The 17,134-nt window shown below is 38.5% G+C and overlaps 2 protein-coding genes across 2 annotated transcripts in view; one reads left to right on the top strand and one right to left on the bottom strand.

Moving 5' to 3' along the window:
* The window catches only part of fer1l4 (fer-1 like family member 4), a 38,968-nt gene extending 38,649 nt beyond the window's left edge, over positions 1-319 (top strand). Inside the window, exon 48 of the mRNA XM_055159084.1 lies at positions 55-319. Within this exon, the coding sequence (XP_055015059.1) occupies positions 55-235 (181 nt within the window). The 3' untranslated portion in view covers positions 236-319. The remainder of the gene's footprint in view (positions 1-54) is intronic.
* Positions 320-1,825: 1,506 nt separating this feature from the next.
* pdhb (pyruvate dehydrogenase E1 subunit beta) lies at positions 1,826-16,130 on the bottom strand. The gene is made up of 11 exons (XM_020931656.2): positions 16,031-16,130; positions 15,884-15,943; positions 14,494-14,601; positions 12,127-12,189; positions 10,803-10,838; positions 9,250-9,440; positions 8,573-8,667; positions 8,392-8,502; positions 6,085-6,176; positions 5,210-5,351; positions 1,826-3,818 (listed from the first exon to the last, which is right to left on the bottom strand). Exons 1-11 carry the CDS (start codon positions 16,064-16,066, stop codon positions 3,673-3,675), a joined length of 1,080 nt encoding a protein of 359 aa, XP_020787315.1. The 5' UTR covers positions 16,067-16,130; the 3' UTR covers positions 1,826-3,672.
* Between the last annotated feature and the right edge of the window lie 1,004 nt (positions 16,131-17,134).

The raw sequence follows: 17,134 nt of genomic DNA, 5'->3' as shown, positions 1-17,134 counted from the left end.
TTTAATCCTGGTTTAGTCCCAGTTTAGACCTTACTCTTTCCTCTCTCTTCCCAGCCGTCCCACCACCAGTTTTTCATGGTTCTTGAATCCAATGAAAACTTTCGTGTTCCTGATTTGGAAAAACTATAAGTGGTACATCATTGGTCTTCTCATCCTGATCATCCTCACCCTCTTCCTGGTTTTAACTGTCTACACTCTGCCTCAGAACATCTCCTCACTCATTGTTAACGGATAAACCTCACTACATTACCCATAATCCTTTACTGCTGAAAGTTCGCATTCCAGTATTAAGCTCTTCTACCCCATATCAACAAGTATAAAGGGCCTTTATCTTGTTTAGCAGATTAATTTATAGAAAACATTCAGTTCATGGGTATACATTGATACTTTGCAGTGACATCACACTGGAAGTGTTCTACATGTGCCTGTATGGTACATTGTTCAGCTGTTACCATGGTGACACAATGAATATATTAGCAACTCAGATTGTCTGAAATCTCAAGAAAAACTATAAAATGGATTTAAACAACACATTTTCAGGAACCTGTGCTCAATCTAACCCTAACCCTTTCAACAAAAATATGAAATAATAATTGAATATTTGAAATAAAGCTCAAATAAACTCTTACTTGAGTAACAAGTCCAGACAGAGCAGTGCTTTTAGTTAGCTTCCACCCCCAGGGAATGTTAATGACTTAAGATGCAAAGTATCATATTTGAAGAGTATTAACACCAAACCTATCCTGAAGCCAAAGAACATTCACTAATTTAACCTTAATTTAGAGATATTTGATTGAATATTCATCAGTGCCAGATTACAGAGTGTTTTGTATCAGAGTAAATTTATTTACATGTTTTAAAGGGCCCATATTACGCAGTTTTCTGATCTATGTTATAATGTTGTTTCCTCATCACAAACAGACCTGGAGTTAGCGGAGTTCTTCTCTCAAACGGGAAACACTCCCACTTCCACATTGTGATGTCATGTGGTAGTACAGAATGTGTGCCACTGTGTTTTTAAACTCCATACACGTGCACTAGAATCATTGTGATTTCAGTCCTAGAATTGCCAATCTCTACTGAACTTAAGTTAATGGGTACCTGTTAACAGAGCATTTTGAGCTTTGGAGATGCAGAAAGGCTAATAATAGAGTTACTCAAACATGTGTGAATCAAATAAAACACATCTCCTTTTATGTTTTCCAACGTAGCCTAAAGCTCACAAAAATAATTTTTGTGTAATATAGGACTTTTAATTAATGGATGATTCATGAATGAGGAAAATACTACAAAATGTTGTCGTTAAATAGAAAATAAACAATAATTATCTGCCAATAAACACACAATTGTCAGTGAGCATCTTAAAGATACTGCATGAGCACTTGGGTACTGATCCAAATGTATAGACGTACCATTGACTGCTTTATATTGTAAATTATTTAATGTAAAGTGATTGTATGAATCAAGGTAAGAAATTGTATATTTTGAATAAAAATAGTAAATAAAACTCATCTAAAACAGCTTAAAGAAACTGTATCCTGCTATCTTTGTTTTAAAAAAGTTACTAAAATCTCACGTTCAGAACCTCCAGAATTCCCTTCCTGAGCTGCAGAGGCTGCACTAGCTGGTTCATGATTGGTCTTTTTAGGGTTAAATCAACTGGATTTCAGCCTTGGAAATGGCAACCCAAATCAGAGACTCATGTGAGGCTCATTCTCATTTGGTTTTTAAGATGATTCTACAAACAACTTGGCTATTGAATGTTTCTGTAACCGAGAGTAAATTACCTGGTCCAAGGTAAATAGACCTCAAGAAATTCTAGCCATAGTTTCCAGACTTTTATTTTGTAACAGGAAGTAGTTTACAGCAGAAACTTCAATAAATAACCCACAGGGTCTGTCTGGGTTTATCATGTGGTCAGTTTTGTGGCTAAATGCACACAAGGCATTTCAGACAAGGACGCAGTTTGTCTTAAAAAAAAAACTGTGAAAGAAAAACAACAGAACTCCAAAACAGAACTGTGATTTGTGATATTTACACAATTTGAGCAATTGCCGTTTTGAGTCCCTAGCAAAAAGTTCAGACAATTTATTGGCAGAAAAGGGATATTTTTTCCAATTTAAAAAGTATATAGAGTCTAGACAAGTGGTAAGAGGTTGTACCGGAAGAGCATCTGGTATAAAAAACATTTTACATTATAATGCAGACAACTACAAGGCAGATTATTTGCTGAGTTAATCAAATTAAAATATTGTAAAACATTCACAAAATAATTAAAACAACTTTTTCTTATATCTCTGTGTTAAAATCAATATAATACATGTTTGAATTGAACATCAAACTGAATAGATGCAATGAAAACTTGAAAATGAATGAAAATTTAGATTTGCCACATGTCCAAGGAAAAGTTCCAATGGTTTGAGTCAATTAAATAACTACAATGTCTTATAATGTAGTTTATACCTATTAGCAAACATACAGAACTTAAAGGACCTATATTACACTGGTCTATGTTATATAATGTTGTGGTTTGTTTCATTCACAAATGTTAAACACACAAACCCTGCATATTTACCCTGAGTTATTCTCTCAGACAGACAACACTCTGATCCACCTTGTGATGTCATGTGGTAACAGTGAAGCCCTGGAATTGACAGTCTCTACTGCTCTAAAAGGTAAACAGTAGCTGTTAACTTCAAAACCACAAGCTTCATGACATCACAAGGTGGAACGGAGCATTTTGAGCTTTGGAGATGTAGACAGACTAAAGGATTACTCAAACACATGTGAATGAAACAAAATTGATGAGGGAATATCATTCTAACATGACTTGATGCAAACAAAGAGTCAAGTTTGCATAATATAGGACCTTTAAACTTTGCTTGTGTCTGCTGGCTTCCATTTTAAGAGTTACCAACGATAACAATATTCTGTACACTTTTCATTAAATACAAGAAAACCCCTTTGAAATATTTAAATTTTAACCATCACCAGCTCTAAGTGCATACGGCAGGTTGGACTGATTGGACACAGGCAGCAGATAAACATAAACCGTTACCTAGCAACCACGACTTTAACCAGACTGTATATATAAACAGGCACAGCTAACCCTCTAGCTGCCGTGTACTTCCAACTAGGAAGTGAACATGGGGGCGCCTACGACTCCATCGACTCTGGTTCCAATGCACTTTCTATTGAAAACCCATCACACATATCTCGGTAACTGCTGCTGTCAGGCTTCTCATTTTGGACTTAAAATGATCTCATTAATTCGGTCTTAGTGATTCTGGTGTTTTTTGTTTTGTTGTTTTTCGTTCACTTAGTCCACTTTTTTATACAGTCTAGACAAGTTTTGGCCCTTGTTAAAATCATAAATAAAAAACCTTACAATTAGACAATATAGAATGCCTTTATTTTGGTAAGTCAACATACTACTAATGTGTAATTTTTAACACATAAAAACCTGTCGTATGCACTTAAAACAGCTAAAAAGGTACAATGTTGGAGTGTCCCAATAAATACTTTTACCACAATATCGAAGAACTTTTTATTGCCAAAAGGAGGGGAGTAATAGTTTATCAATAACATTACATTTGTGCGTTATTCGACTGAAATATTATGAAGCATTTTGGCTTTTTTACCGCGTTAATGGATTTGAGGTGTTTTTTTTTCTCAAACGTTCAGAGTCTTTTTGACGGAGAAGATGATGTCCTTGATCTGGGGCACGCTGTTGTCCTCCAGGATCTTGGCATAGGGCATTGGGATGTCCACACCAGTCACTCGGGTCACAGGGGAGTCCAGGTAGTTAAAGGCGGGACCTGAGAGACAAAAACAAGAAAATAGGTCCTAGAATATAGACTTTTGAATATACCAATTTTTTTTTTCTCCAATGAACTGGAGACAAGTCTGTCTTCATAGAGTTGTCATGATACAAAAATATAAAACTATGTTGATACTAAAAAATAGAACAGATACTCTAACGATTCCAAAACCATGATGATATATTTTTTTTTTAAAAGCACTTTAGACAGTAGAATATGATTTTCAACATTACATTGTAGTACTTTCTTTTTTATTCCCATGTGGTCTTACATCTGTGTAATCCCTCAGTGGTCCAGGTAGGATCCATAGTGGTCCATGGTCGTATATTAGTCTATGTGCTCTTATCACCGCACCAAATGCCAAACTTCGGTGTGGTCCCTTGGGTCCAAACCAACTCTTCAAAATGCATTATGGGAGGGGATATGCATCTCCTCCACCTGAAATGATACGCTATATGCCTTTGGCGACTCCAGTGCAATAAAAGATTGTTGCCCAGACGCAGCCGCGATTGGACTGCATATTTCGCCAACAATGGCCAATATAGAGAATGTAATACACGAAGATGAGCGCAAGTACCAATGTGCAAATGTGTCGCTCCATAGGGTGTGTATGTTCGAACACCGGGACCTGCACAAAGAGGTCCCAGTGTTCCCCATGTTCACGTAGCAACCAGCATTTTTTATTTTAGGCAATTAATTAACCAAATAATTTTATGGCAATAGGCAATAGCTGATTTAACTGATTCAACTTCAAAAATGCCCTGCTTTTAGCCTAGTGAGAGAAGTGCTACAGTCAGACTAGATCCAAACCAGACTCTTGAACCAGCGGGAGCAGCTCCGGTTTAGGCCGGGCTCAGATGAGCTGGAGTGGGCAGTGGTGTTAGGTACCTTGACCTGACAAGTGCTATCCTGGAGAAGAACCAACTGCGCAGAGGACAGATCCCTCAGAACAACATATAACTTACCAAAATAGATTTTGCACCACCTCGGAACCAGCTGCAGTCCACAGCCCATTCTCGCTTTCACTGCACAGATCCATTGCGTAGAGGATGGCACGGACCCACTTGGACCCAGTCCAATGCACACTGGTCTTACGTGCCCCCATCTGGAACCAGCACATGGAGGACAGAGCCTCTGGACCTACCCGACCAACCCGCTCGGAGGACGGCACAAGACCAAGGACTGGACCCCCAGCACCGTCCTGAGGAGCTGCGCACTACGGTGAGTGCTCCTGTGTCTTTATCGCTGTTACCCTAACTCAGCGCTTATACTCCAGGGAACATCAGTATTGGTCATTGGAAGTAATCAAACTAGCGATGTGAAAACACCCCAAGACATGTAAAAATCAAGTACAGAGTTTTTAAATAATTGCAGTTAATTTCACACACCCTCCATGATTCGGGCGCAGATCTCGGCTCCAACCCCAAACTGTGGCCAGCCCCCCTCCACCGTCACCAGGTGATTGGTCTTCATCACACTGGCCTCAATGGTGTCTGTGTCCATCGGCCGGATCGTTCTCATGTTGATCACCTAAAACAATACAGACAGACAAAAGTTTAAAGGTGCACTGTGAAACTTTTCTAGTGGAGGATCTGTCCACGGCTTGGTTCTATGGATATGCCATTGCTCTGCCTGGAATGTTCCACAGTATGACATTAAACAGCACTACTTACATTAATTAAAAGTGGTTTTAGAACTCAAAACTGCCTAGAAAAACAGGCATCCTGACTGTTAGTGGGGTCGCCTCTCTACAGATCTGACCTGTAACTTGGTCTGCTTTGGTCCACATGAAGATAGAAAGGTTTAATACCATAGTGTGAAACATTCTAGACAAAGCAATAACATCCCCATTGAGAGAAGCATTTAGCGGGCCCTCCACTAGAAAAGTTACACAATGCACCTTTAAATTTCATTTTTACTTTAATGTAGCAGACCAAAACAGGTGCTTGGTGGCAAGGCTCTACTTTCTTTTTGCTGCTGATCTAGAAATGAGTAAATGTCCAAACACATGCCTAATATTTACCAGACTGTTTCGTACCCCATGCAGTTGAATGCCACTCCCAGTGTGTGCCTAATGTAAATGTTTTGTGTCAATACAGCTTCTGACTCATGTCTGAAAGCTCCTACATGCAAAGTTCAGAGTTTAAGAGTTTCAGAATGCATATGTGTCCACTTTACATAGTGCAGCTTTAAGTAAAAAAGTAAAAAAAAAATTTTCATTAATCCAACACATCACATTTTCTTAGGTTGAGCCTGGACTTACTTCACACTCGATGCCTTCTTTAGATAAAACTGCCGCTGCGTCTAAACAGTGTCCCACATATCTGGAGTGAGACACCAGTGTCACATGAGTTCCTGAAAGATAAAAAGATTCAGATTTTAAAATGTATCCTTGCCTTCAGTTTAGACTACTAATTTTTACTAAAACACAGTTAAGATCGTTATATTAACAATTTTACTAAACATTTTACAATTTATTATTCCAATTTGGTAGTTTTCACATTTTACCTCCTGGTTGGAAATCATGGCAGCACACAAGGGAATTCCGTAACTGTAGTTTATTTAATAGATTTTATTATTTAAATGATTAGACTAAAACTGGACCTGCTCCCATGTTGCTCCAGCTCCTTCCCCACACTGCTGTTGCTTGTGTAGAGCACAGCGTGAGACTCAAATCTGTCCCCATGTCAACGCTTCTGCATAGGAGCAGTTCATTTTTTAAACCACTAAATGGTGCTATAGAACGCACCAACACAAATGTAAACACTGTGTCAGCAGACTGTTGGAAATGTGTTACACACACCTTGAGGGCTCATGTACCCATCACTACCACAGGGACACAGACATACGAGTGCTTCTCTCTCTTTCTCACTTTAAACTTATTATGGATGAAGAAGGCCTAAATATCTCTTTGTGGACCTTTTTCAAACAAAGTTTAGGAGTAATGTACATGTATTCACCGTGCTGTCCGCAGGTGAATACAAGTACATTTGATCAGATTATTTTGCAATCTTTTGAAACCAAATTTAGCACTAATGTTCTGTGTCAATATTGGTCTTAGTACTACAAAATAAAAACTGAGACAAAGTGTTCTCTGTCTGAATATGTGAGCTACAAGTCTGTCTTTTGGCTACAGCTGCTCAAAGATACGCAATTTTCAAATGTAAAGGCAGAGGATAAAATCTCGTGAGATTGTCATACAAAGAAAGTCATTGGGCTGTGTGGACAGGGTCAGATTGGGAACAAAATTCGGCCCTGGAATTTTTCCTCTGGACCGGCCCACCATTCAGTACCGGAGCTCCCCATTATGAACACTATAAACAGTGCGTAGTGCACATCACAGGCTGGGGAGGGACAAAGGCTCAGAAATGTGGATTCCAAGTTGCTTTTCTTTACAAACATCACATTAACTAATAAAAACACTGAGTTTTAATAAAGTATGTTGTTTACACATAGAACGGAAAAAAATAACAAAATAAAAACGTAAATGACGTGTCAGGTGAGATTAATTTGGTCTTCCGATATTTTATGTCATTAGGTTATTTTTTCAGACCAAGAGTTTTGTTTCATACCTGACAGTTTTGACTGCTCACTAGCGGTCATGTCAGGGTCTTGAACCTGGAGCGGCCACATTAAAGACAAATGACTTAACGCAGTGAGCTAAACTACCTCACCTGCGTCTTCTGACCACATGTCTAAATGTACAAAGCTGTAAACGTGCCTTATGAACAGAGCGTATAGAAGCCATGAGGGGCTCTCTAGGGGAGGGGTGTGTAAAATGAATCTTTGTAGATATTACTACCAGTATATTAGCCAGTGGACCATAGACTCACTGTATAAAATAGACGGATTATTTGTCTGTCAACATAGAGGATGCGGGCATTTGCCTGGTCGTACATATTGCCAGTTTAAGTCTGTATGTGGATGTGGGCTGAACTTCAGTCCAGCTGCTTTTTTTCAGATGGTGTAATCAAATGTTTCTTGGAAGTGACCTCAGTGACCCTTGATAATATACAGACAGGGTACAAAGGCTAGTATCTAAATACTCTGCTTTTAATACGTTTTTATTTCTACTTTGTGGACCATTCTGCATTTTAAATACAACTTTATAAGTTCAATATACACTACCATTCAATGTTTATGTTGTTTTTTTTACTAATTTCTACATTTTATATACACACAGAAGACATCAAATATATATGGAATTATGTAGCAAAGAAAAGAAGTTTAACTATAAAACAAAAAAAAGTTACATTTTATATTTCAAATCCTCAAAGTATCCACTCTTTGCTTTGTCTTGAAATATTTCGTAGTTATTTAAACTGTCTCTACTTTAGATACAAATAAAAAGCAATAGGCATATTGGTAACAATAACTAATACATGTAACCTTGTCTTAGTAAAGAATGAACAAAGATTTATGTTTTTTTAAGTTGGGGTTGGGTAAATAAGGAGTTAATTCATAATGAGCAATTAAAAAAAAATAAGTGTTTGTTTCTGATTTATTAAGGTGTAGTTATTATAAAGAAGTATCAGTTTATCTTTTATTACCACCATAACTCCACACTGACCTTGCCTCTCGATCTTTGCTTTTCCGATGGGAATAACAAAGTCTTTGGACTGTGCCTCCTCAGACATCTCAAAAGGAACGCCATACATGAGCTCATTCTCCAACACCACCACTGAAACACACAGAAACCTCAGCGAGAGAAGGTCTTACACACACCCCTTTCCCACTAGCAAAGGGCAAACCTGGGTTGTCCTCCCGGATGGCGGCTTTGAGCAGCCCTTTGGCATCTTCTGAGTTCCAGGGACTGACCACCTTCAGACCAGGACAGTGTGCGTACCTGAACGCAACACAGTAATAATCAGTGTTAAGAACGGTTAAAAGATTTTTATTTTTTTACTTTGCATTGCAACACTGGAATTTCCCCACTGTGGGGGAAATAAAGGTTCCTATCTTTTGTACAGCCCTACTGATTAATTTAATCAGTGTCACCAAAAGATTTGTCATATATACAGTACAAAATTTCAGCATTCATTCTGAGCGCTACACTCATATTACTTAAAAGACACACTATGTTATGTTATGCCATTAAAACCACTTGTATCCATAAACGACATTTGATATCATGGGTCAGATCTGTTCATATTAAAAAATAATGTTTAAGTTTTAATTGTGCACAAAACAAACTGAAATGTTAAACTGTGAGTATGAACTCTGTTCCTGATGATCTCAGACCATCTGCATCATTTTCTATTTAAGAGTTAAAAAAACAAAAACAAAACATTTTTAGACACTTCATTGCTGAGGTTAAGGATGATTATTTAATTAAATCAGTTCACTAACCACTGCCCCAATCTGATATAGCAGCTTCACATCCTAGCCTATGACATGTACATTGTGTGTGTGAGGTCCTTGAACGCACCACGCGGCAAAGCACTGTGAGTGTTGAGCAGCGACTCCTGCCGAAGCACCGTTGGGACCCCTGAACACGATGGGCACAGGCTGCAGACCTGCCGACATGTAGTATGTCTTCGCCGCAGAGTTTATGACCTGGTCTATGGCCTGCATCGAGAAGTTAAATGTCATGAACTCACAGATTGGCCGAAGTCCTGCCTGAAAACAGAAAAACAAGAGCAAGAGGAGTTACTGTTTATGCCATGGAAAGACTAAACCCACAGTCCACTAAACTAAACTATTACGTATCTCTGTATCTGACCCAAACTCCACTCCCCATTTATACAGAAATGGATTAGAAATAGATGTATTTATATAAAGACAGAATAAACTTGTGACTCATGAGCTTAATCTGCCTTTTTACATATATGAGTACAAAAAAATACCAAATATTCAGCTAACTCAGTCACACCTTTCTGCTGTTGTCCCATCTAAATGTATAAAATTGCTGGATAAATCACCTTTTGTAATTCCATGCAGGTGAATTACATTATATTTACATAAACACTAAAGCTACACATTTTGCTTAATAAGATCTTTTTTTGTTTTGGAGTCTGTGTATAGACCAGGAAATAATTATTTGATTACTAAATTAGCTGATGAAACATGAACTAAAATCAGTGGCCGCAGTAACGTGCGTACTCAAATTCAAGTTAATATTACATTTTTGAAATTACAAGATTATGTAAATGAAATGTAAAACCACAAACTTATCTAATTTCTTTCTGACCATGGTCCCTTTGATTACTTTTTTATTACCGTATTTTATGGGCTATTAGGCGCTCTGGATTATAAAACGCACTGTCATTAAATGGTCTATTTTCAAACTATTTTCACATATAAACCGCACTGGACTTTAAACGAAACACAACAGTTGGATGGGTCAGTTGGACTTTGGCGCGTTCACGTTGACTCTGGGTTTTGTTCAGTTGTGGCGTGTAGGGAGGGTGTTGTCTGGGACCGCTGGATTGTCAGCGTGTTTGCAGTGACTCAGTTGTTCAGTTGTGTCTAGAAGTAGCACATTGCACTCGCTTTTTCGGTTTGTTCCTCCATTCCGTTCCTCGTCGGCGCGGAGTGATGAGTGTGGCTGCGGGTGTGTTTCGCTGCGCGGTCACTGTCTGCTCCGTGCGTGTTTGTGTATAGGGCGCTCTGGATTGGGGGGAACGCAGTCGTTTTTTGATGCGGTTAGAGGCTTAAGAGCGCGTCTAATAGCCCAGAAAATACGGTACTATTTTCTGGTTTGCATGTCATTTAAGGAATCTTAAAGGTCCAGAAATAATTTTAATCAGATTTTGGTGTGCATGTGAACAAGGTCAGTGATTGGTTGCATTTCACTAGTTTCAGCCCTAGTGGAAATTCAGGGTAATCACCAAAAGGTTGAGTTGGTCTTCTACAGATTAGAAGCCAGCTCTTTCTGGTGTTAAAATAAAACTCAGATTAAGTCTAACTTGAGTAACAGAGCCTCAGACAGAGCAATTACAGTTAGCTTGTTGACAATATCAGCTGCAGCTTGCTACTCACCATAGCAGCTCCAACAGCAATTCCGGTGAACCCCATCTACAACAGACCGAAAGCACATGAGAAGGGTGTCCAAATATTTAAACTGAACTGCATCTGCACCAATCTGTTGTTATAAATAAAATATAACACCAAAATATAAAAAACTATTGCCGAGTTTCAGATAACATCACAACATTCTATGGGCCAGTAATATTTAAAGGCGCATTGTGTAACTTTTCTGGTGGAGGTTCCGTAAACAGCTTGGTTCTATGGATGGAAAGGTCGCCTCTCCACGGATCTGACTTGTAACTTGGTCAGGTTTGGTCTCCATGAAGACAGAAAGGTTTAATGCCATACTGTGAAACATTCCAGACAAAGCAATAACATTTCCACAGAGAAAAGCATTTTTACGGGCCTTCCACTAGAAAAGTTACACAATGCACCTTTAATACAGATGAGGGGCAGTTAAAATTAATGTTGCTCAAATTCAGATTTTAGTTGTAATACAGAGAGTTCTTGGGTCTAGTCACTTTATTATTATTATTATTTATTTCATTTATATAGCGCTTTCACAGACATTTTCTGTCCCCAAAGACGCTTTACAGCATTATTCATTCAGCATTCATTCATACAGCATTATTCATTCACTCTATACCCTGGTGATGGTAAGCTACTATTGTAGCCACAGCTGCCCTGAGGCACACTGACAGAGGCGCGGCTGCCATGCCATTCGGCGCCATCGGTCCCTCCGACCACCACCATAACTCACACACATACCACTTTCATACTAGGCAATGTGGGTGAGGTGTCTTGCCTAAGGACACACAATGATTGAATTGATTGTATTTAACTGACCATGACTATCAACTGTTTATGGAGACCTATGTAGCATGTTTTGGGTTGATGGGGGAAACCGGAGCACCCGGAGGAAAACCATCCAGGCACAGGAAGAAACATGCAAACTCCACACAGAAAGGCCCGGGCGACCCGGGGATTGAACCCAGAACCTTCTTGCTGTGAAGCACGAGTGCTAGCCACTCAGCCACCATGCCGCTCGTCACTAATAGAAACGATCAGTTTCTACATGTGTAAATTACATAATAATTATTATAACTGTATAATTCCTAAAAAAAGTAAAGTGTAATCACTACGGAAATCTGGGACTACGACATCACCATATTCGAGAATCAGAAAATCAAATATTTTCGGGGACTGTTGGGATGTTGATGGATTTCAGAATGGAGAGAAACCATGGATGTTGACGTAGCAATGGTCCAGTCGAACTCTGAAACCCCGGTCTAAAATGGATCTAATCCTGGACTTGTATTGTAGATGAGCAGCTCACCTCTGAAATGGGAGTGTCAATAATTCGCTTGTCTCCGTACTTCTTCCACAGACCTCTGCTCACCTGAAAGAAGCACAGCAGCAATCAATTTGGTGGGATAATATCTGTTGGAAATATAAATTAAGAGTTTTACACAGATCAAGCATCAGTTTGTGAAGAAAAGTAAAAAAATATGTTGAAAATTACAGGAAGCAGAGGGTTCTAATTTAGATAGTTGTGTATTGATGCCATCACAGTAGGGAGAAATACTGTATTTTTCGGACTATAAGGCACACCATCAATAATGTTGAATTCTCTCGTCTATTTTCTTACATAAAGCAGTCTGGATTATAAGGCGCATTAAGCGAAGCGAAATTTAAAGCCACATGGTTAATTTGCATAAACTATAAGAGCTGAAAATACAGCTCGCTCATTGTGCCGCTGATGCGGTCAGCTTTTACCGGTCTTACTTCGCGAGGCTCCTGACAATGGTAGCCGAAATACTCCAACAATCCATCAAGCAGTCTGGCTTTGAAGTTTATCAAAGTCGTAATAAAACATTTTGACAGATTTTTGAGTGCCGTGTACCACATAAAATTGATTTGAGGTTAGTAAACACCTACTACATAAGGCGCACTGGACTATAAGATGCACTGTTGATTTTTGAGAAAATGAAAGGATTTTAAGTGCCTTACAGTCCAAAAAATACAGTATATCCAAAAGTTACGTACAATTTTTAAGAAATATATAAATATAAATTCTGATACTTTGAACATGATTTCAACAAGGTAAAGGTTTTATATTTTTTGGCCCAGTTTTTTCTTCTGGCCCAGTGTAGTACATAGACAAACTTTACTGATCCACAAGGGATTATTTATTTGGACATGGTTGCTAGGTAAGTTATAAAATTCCCTAGTGGGATGTCATGATTTTGAACCAGGAAGTAAAATTTGAAACCTATAAAAATGCCAAACTTAAGGAAAAAAAATGTAAATTTTTTTGTAAAATCTTAAATGTAATGATCTTAACTGTTTTAGGCAAATGTGTTGTTGTCACAGGCACTTTGAGACTCTTCACCCATCTTCCTTTATAGTGAGTCTGTGTTGACTCTTTGAATTTACATATATGGTCGACAACTATTTTCTATTAATATTACATACGGCAAAACTGATGCAAATGTGTTTTTAACTGTTATCCATCATTTAAAGTAACTGCAAAACAGCAAGTTTAATAGTATGTAACTGTTCTGGTGGAAAGTCCGCCACCTGCTTTTCTCCATGGAGATGTTATTGCTTAGTCTGGAATGTTTCACAGTGTGCCATTAAACCTTTCTACCTTCATGACCAAACAAGACAGTTACAGGTCAGATCTGTGGAGGCAACCCCGCTTTTTCTAGGTATTTTTGACTTACAAAAACCATCTGCAATTGAATAAATGTAAGGTAGGGCTGTTTAATGGCTTACTGTGAAACATTCCAAGCAAAGCAATGACATTTCCATAGAAAAATGAATGTGACGGACCCACTACCGAAAAGTCACACAGTGCACCTTTAATCCCCATGAAGTTCTGGGTCAACACAGACCACTAAATTGTCTTATTGCACCAATTCATAGAGGAAAAATAGAATATCTGCTAAAACAATATCTTGGAGGGACATTGGGCGGATTGACAAACTGATCAGTAAAGCTGTCGACACGATCGGCTGAGAGCTGGAGACATTTGTCACAGTGAGGGACAGGAGGACACTGGATAAACTGCTCTCAATCATGGACACTCCTGCTCACCCACTGCACCAGACTAGAGGGACGGAGGAGCTCATTCTCCAGCAGGCTCCTACAGCTCCGCTCAAGCAGTGAGAAATACAAGACTACATTTATACCACACTCCATACAGATGTACAACAACTCACCCTTGTGTAACAAATAATACTCCCTACAACCGTACAACAACTCAACCTTGTGTAGCAGACAACCATGTCATGTAAATCATCACATCATCTTTGCACTGTTTTTCTCTTACGACCTCTTTAAGACAGAGATATATTTGTATTACTATATTTCTAGATTTTATTTTTACTTGTGCATTTATATAATTATGCTTTATTTGACACCAGTCTCTTTGTTATTTTTGCTACTTATTTAGAATTTATTATTACCATTTATATTTTTCCTCTTTGTTATTATAATACATTGTGATGTGTGAGCAACTGTGTCCAAATTTGCCTTTGTGGGTCAATAAAGTTGTTCTAAGTACCGAGAACTGTAGAATTTTCAGTATCGGTGCATCCATACAAACGATATACTCGATATTCTAATTTTGCATATCACCAGAACAACAACTGCAGTATTATCCTTTTTTCCGATACATCTTCCACTCTTCTGGTCTCACCTTGTACGCGCCATCGTACTGAGCCACTTCTTCTCCCAACAGAAACACTCTCTCGTCTCTCTCCAGCTCCTCATCCATCGCCTGATTCAGAGCATCGCGTACAGTCATCTGACAAAAGCAAAACAAATACATTTAAATGAAACATACAATACTGACTTCTGCGAGTCTGTAAATGTCTTATAATCATTTTCTCTAATTAACTTACTTTACTAACTTAATTTTAATAAATATTGTGACAAACTCTACGAGGAAAAGTCTTGATCCATGTCTCAATCCATGTAGAACAGAAAGACAATTTACAATTTCTGATGTTAAAGATCCTATATTACACAATACTACACTCTTGTGAGCTTTAATCCATTTTATAATGTTGTTACCTTAACAAAAATATACTTGTGTTTCGTTTCATTCACACGTTTGAGCAATCCTTTATTATTAGTCTGTCTACATTTCAAAAGCTCAAAATGGTCTGTTCATTGTGAAGCAGAAGTTTTCATGTTGACAGCTCCTTTTACCTTTAGCTCAGCAGACATTAGCAATTCCAGGTTTCAAATTATCCAAATGATTCTAGTGAAGGTGTATGGAGTTTAAAACACAGTGGAACACTTCCTGTATTACCACATGACCTCACAAGGTGTTTTCTGTTTGAGAAAAAAACTCAGCCTAGATATGCAAGTTTTGTGTGAATAAAACAAAACACAGCTCCAGGTATGTTTTAATGAGGATATAACATTGTAACGTAGAGGATGTAATAGTGCAATTTGGGCCCTTTAAGTAGTTTTATGTAAATATTGTGGTCTACTATAAAGACAAACCTCAACACATGTAAATAGCTTCTTAGTAACAACCACAGTTTTTCTATTCATATATTACATTCTAATCATACATCGTGGAACGTAGGGTTATAAAAGCTCATTTAATTCAGAAGTGCAGTTTAATAACACCTTAAATGATGGTTTCTTCTGTTTATTTGGTGCAGCTATTGTTTTGATGATTAAGTTAGTAAATTAAACTAGCAAGACTCATAATGGAGGGGAGGAGCAATGCACGTTACATCAGAAGTAACTGAATGAATGACTCGTACTTCCATGTTAGATTACAAGGCAAAAATTAAATTAAACTGAGGATAATCTGAATTTAAAACACAATTCATTTCTTAAGAGTTGTCAAAAGGGTGACACTGACATGACAAACGTCCATGCCTCAGCCCTAGCCTGAGAGGACTATGGGAAATAACGCCAACACAAGAGTCCATAACGCATTGACTTGAACTGATTCGAAGCACGTTAAGTCGAGCAAACGTGCTGAGGTTGTTTTTGATGCCATGATGCAAAGGTATGAGAAAACATTCATATAAAGTCCGCGGCTAATGCTAAAAGCTACCACTGACCTGGACAGCGACTGGAGCGCTGCTGTGAAACCCGCTCCTCTGCAGAGCCGCAACTGCATTCTGCTCAGAAACACACAAACATACAGCGTTACAGACCCGCACAAGGTTAAGAGGGATGTTAATAATTGTGTTTAAAAGACGTGGGACCTTTCCGGAGCGGAAAAAGCACCTCAGCGACGCCATGTTTAACCTGTCCTCTGCGCCTCTGCCGGACGTGGAGGAGAGGAGAGGGAGCGAGGTCAGGGGAGGCAGCCAATCAGCGCTCGGGTTTACAGTGACGCTGGGGACGTAACACAAAACGCAGCCAATAAGAGAAGGACTTTTGGAAACAGAGGCGGGACTAAGCGTGTATTTGGGAAAATGCCCAAGGACAAGGTTGGTGGATCCGTGGATGACAGCTACCAGTGCTTACTACACCTGCAAAAAAGATTATTACATTATCATCAGCTATGACCAATAAATCAGTCAGTGGACTATGATCTTTATTTCTGTGCTTGTGTTTTGGGAATGTTTACTTAGTGGTACCATTTGAAAAGAGTTATTTCTACAATGATAGTTTTGATGACTTGATGATCATAATAATAAAGTCTAATCAACCATGTCCACTCTGAATCTTATTTACTGGCATCACAAAAAGAAGACTGGCAGTTATGCAATACTCTGGTTCACTTTAACGACAAACTAGTCAGAAAATTAGTCAGAAAACTCGTCAAATTAGTCAGAAAATTCTAAAATGGCCAGGTAAGTTTATTTGTAGATTAATTTGCTTTACAGATGAAGGGCGCTAGCATTATGAAATCATATTGGTGGCCAAAAAGAAGGCTTTTAAATGTGCTATCTCACAAAAGAAAAAAAAAAAGAAAAAATCATAAGACCATCCACTCTGGAGAGAGGCCATTTGAGTATGACCAAGGTGGAAAAAACATTTAGGATAAAAAAAAAAACAACTTACATGTCACACAAATCTACAGTCAAATCAACTAGCCCTTTGTTGGTTAGACAGAGCCCTTTGCTTTGTCTAACCATGTCGAATCTCACATGAAAGTCCACACTGGGGAAAAGATGCAGCTGTGCTGTCAGATGGTCAGATTTTATTAAAAACCATGAGAGCATTCACACAGGTGAGAAGCCATTTGAGTGTGACCAGTGTGGAATGACATTTAAGACCAAAAACCTGCTATCAAGTCACAAAGCTTCCCACAGTGAACATAGGCCATATGAATGTGGCTAGTTTGAGGCAGCCCACCTCTT

Source organism: Boleophthalmus pectinirostris, unplaced genomic scaffold, assembly GCF_026225935.1.
Source record: "Boleophthalmus pectinirostris isolate CB_2022bp ecotype Guang Dong unplaced genomic scaffold, ASM2622593v1 HiC_scaffold_23, whole genome shotgun sequence".
NCBI classification, from domain to species: Eukaryota; Metazoa; Chordata; class Actinopteri; order Gobiiformes; family Gobiidae; genus Boleophthalmus; species Boleophthalmus pectinirostris.
This window is presented reverse-complemented; position numbering and strand designations above follow the sequence as displayed.

Excerpts from the sequence above, each read along its gene's own strand:
- pdhb (XM_020931656.2), bottom strand. The coding sequence starts at position 16,066 with ATGGCGTCGCTGAGGTGCTTTTTCCGCTCCGGAAAG. Across the intron at positions 8,668-9,249 it reads TCACAGTGCTTTGCCGCGTG|GTACGCACACTGTCCTGGTC; the intron begins GTGCGTTCAAGG and ends TGTTGCGTTCAG. Across the intron at positions 6,177-8,391 it reads AGCAAAGATCGAGAGGCAAG|GAACTCATGTGACACTGGTG; the intron begins GTCAGTGTGGAG and ends TTTATCTTTCAG.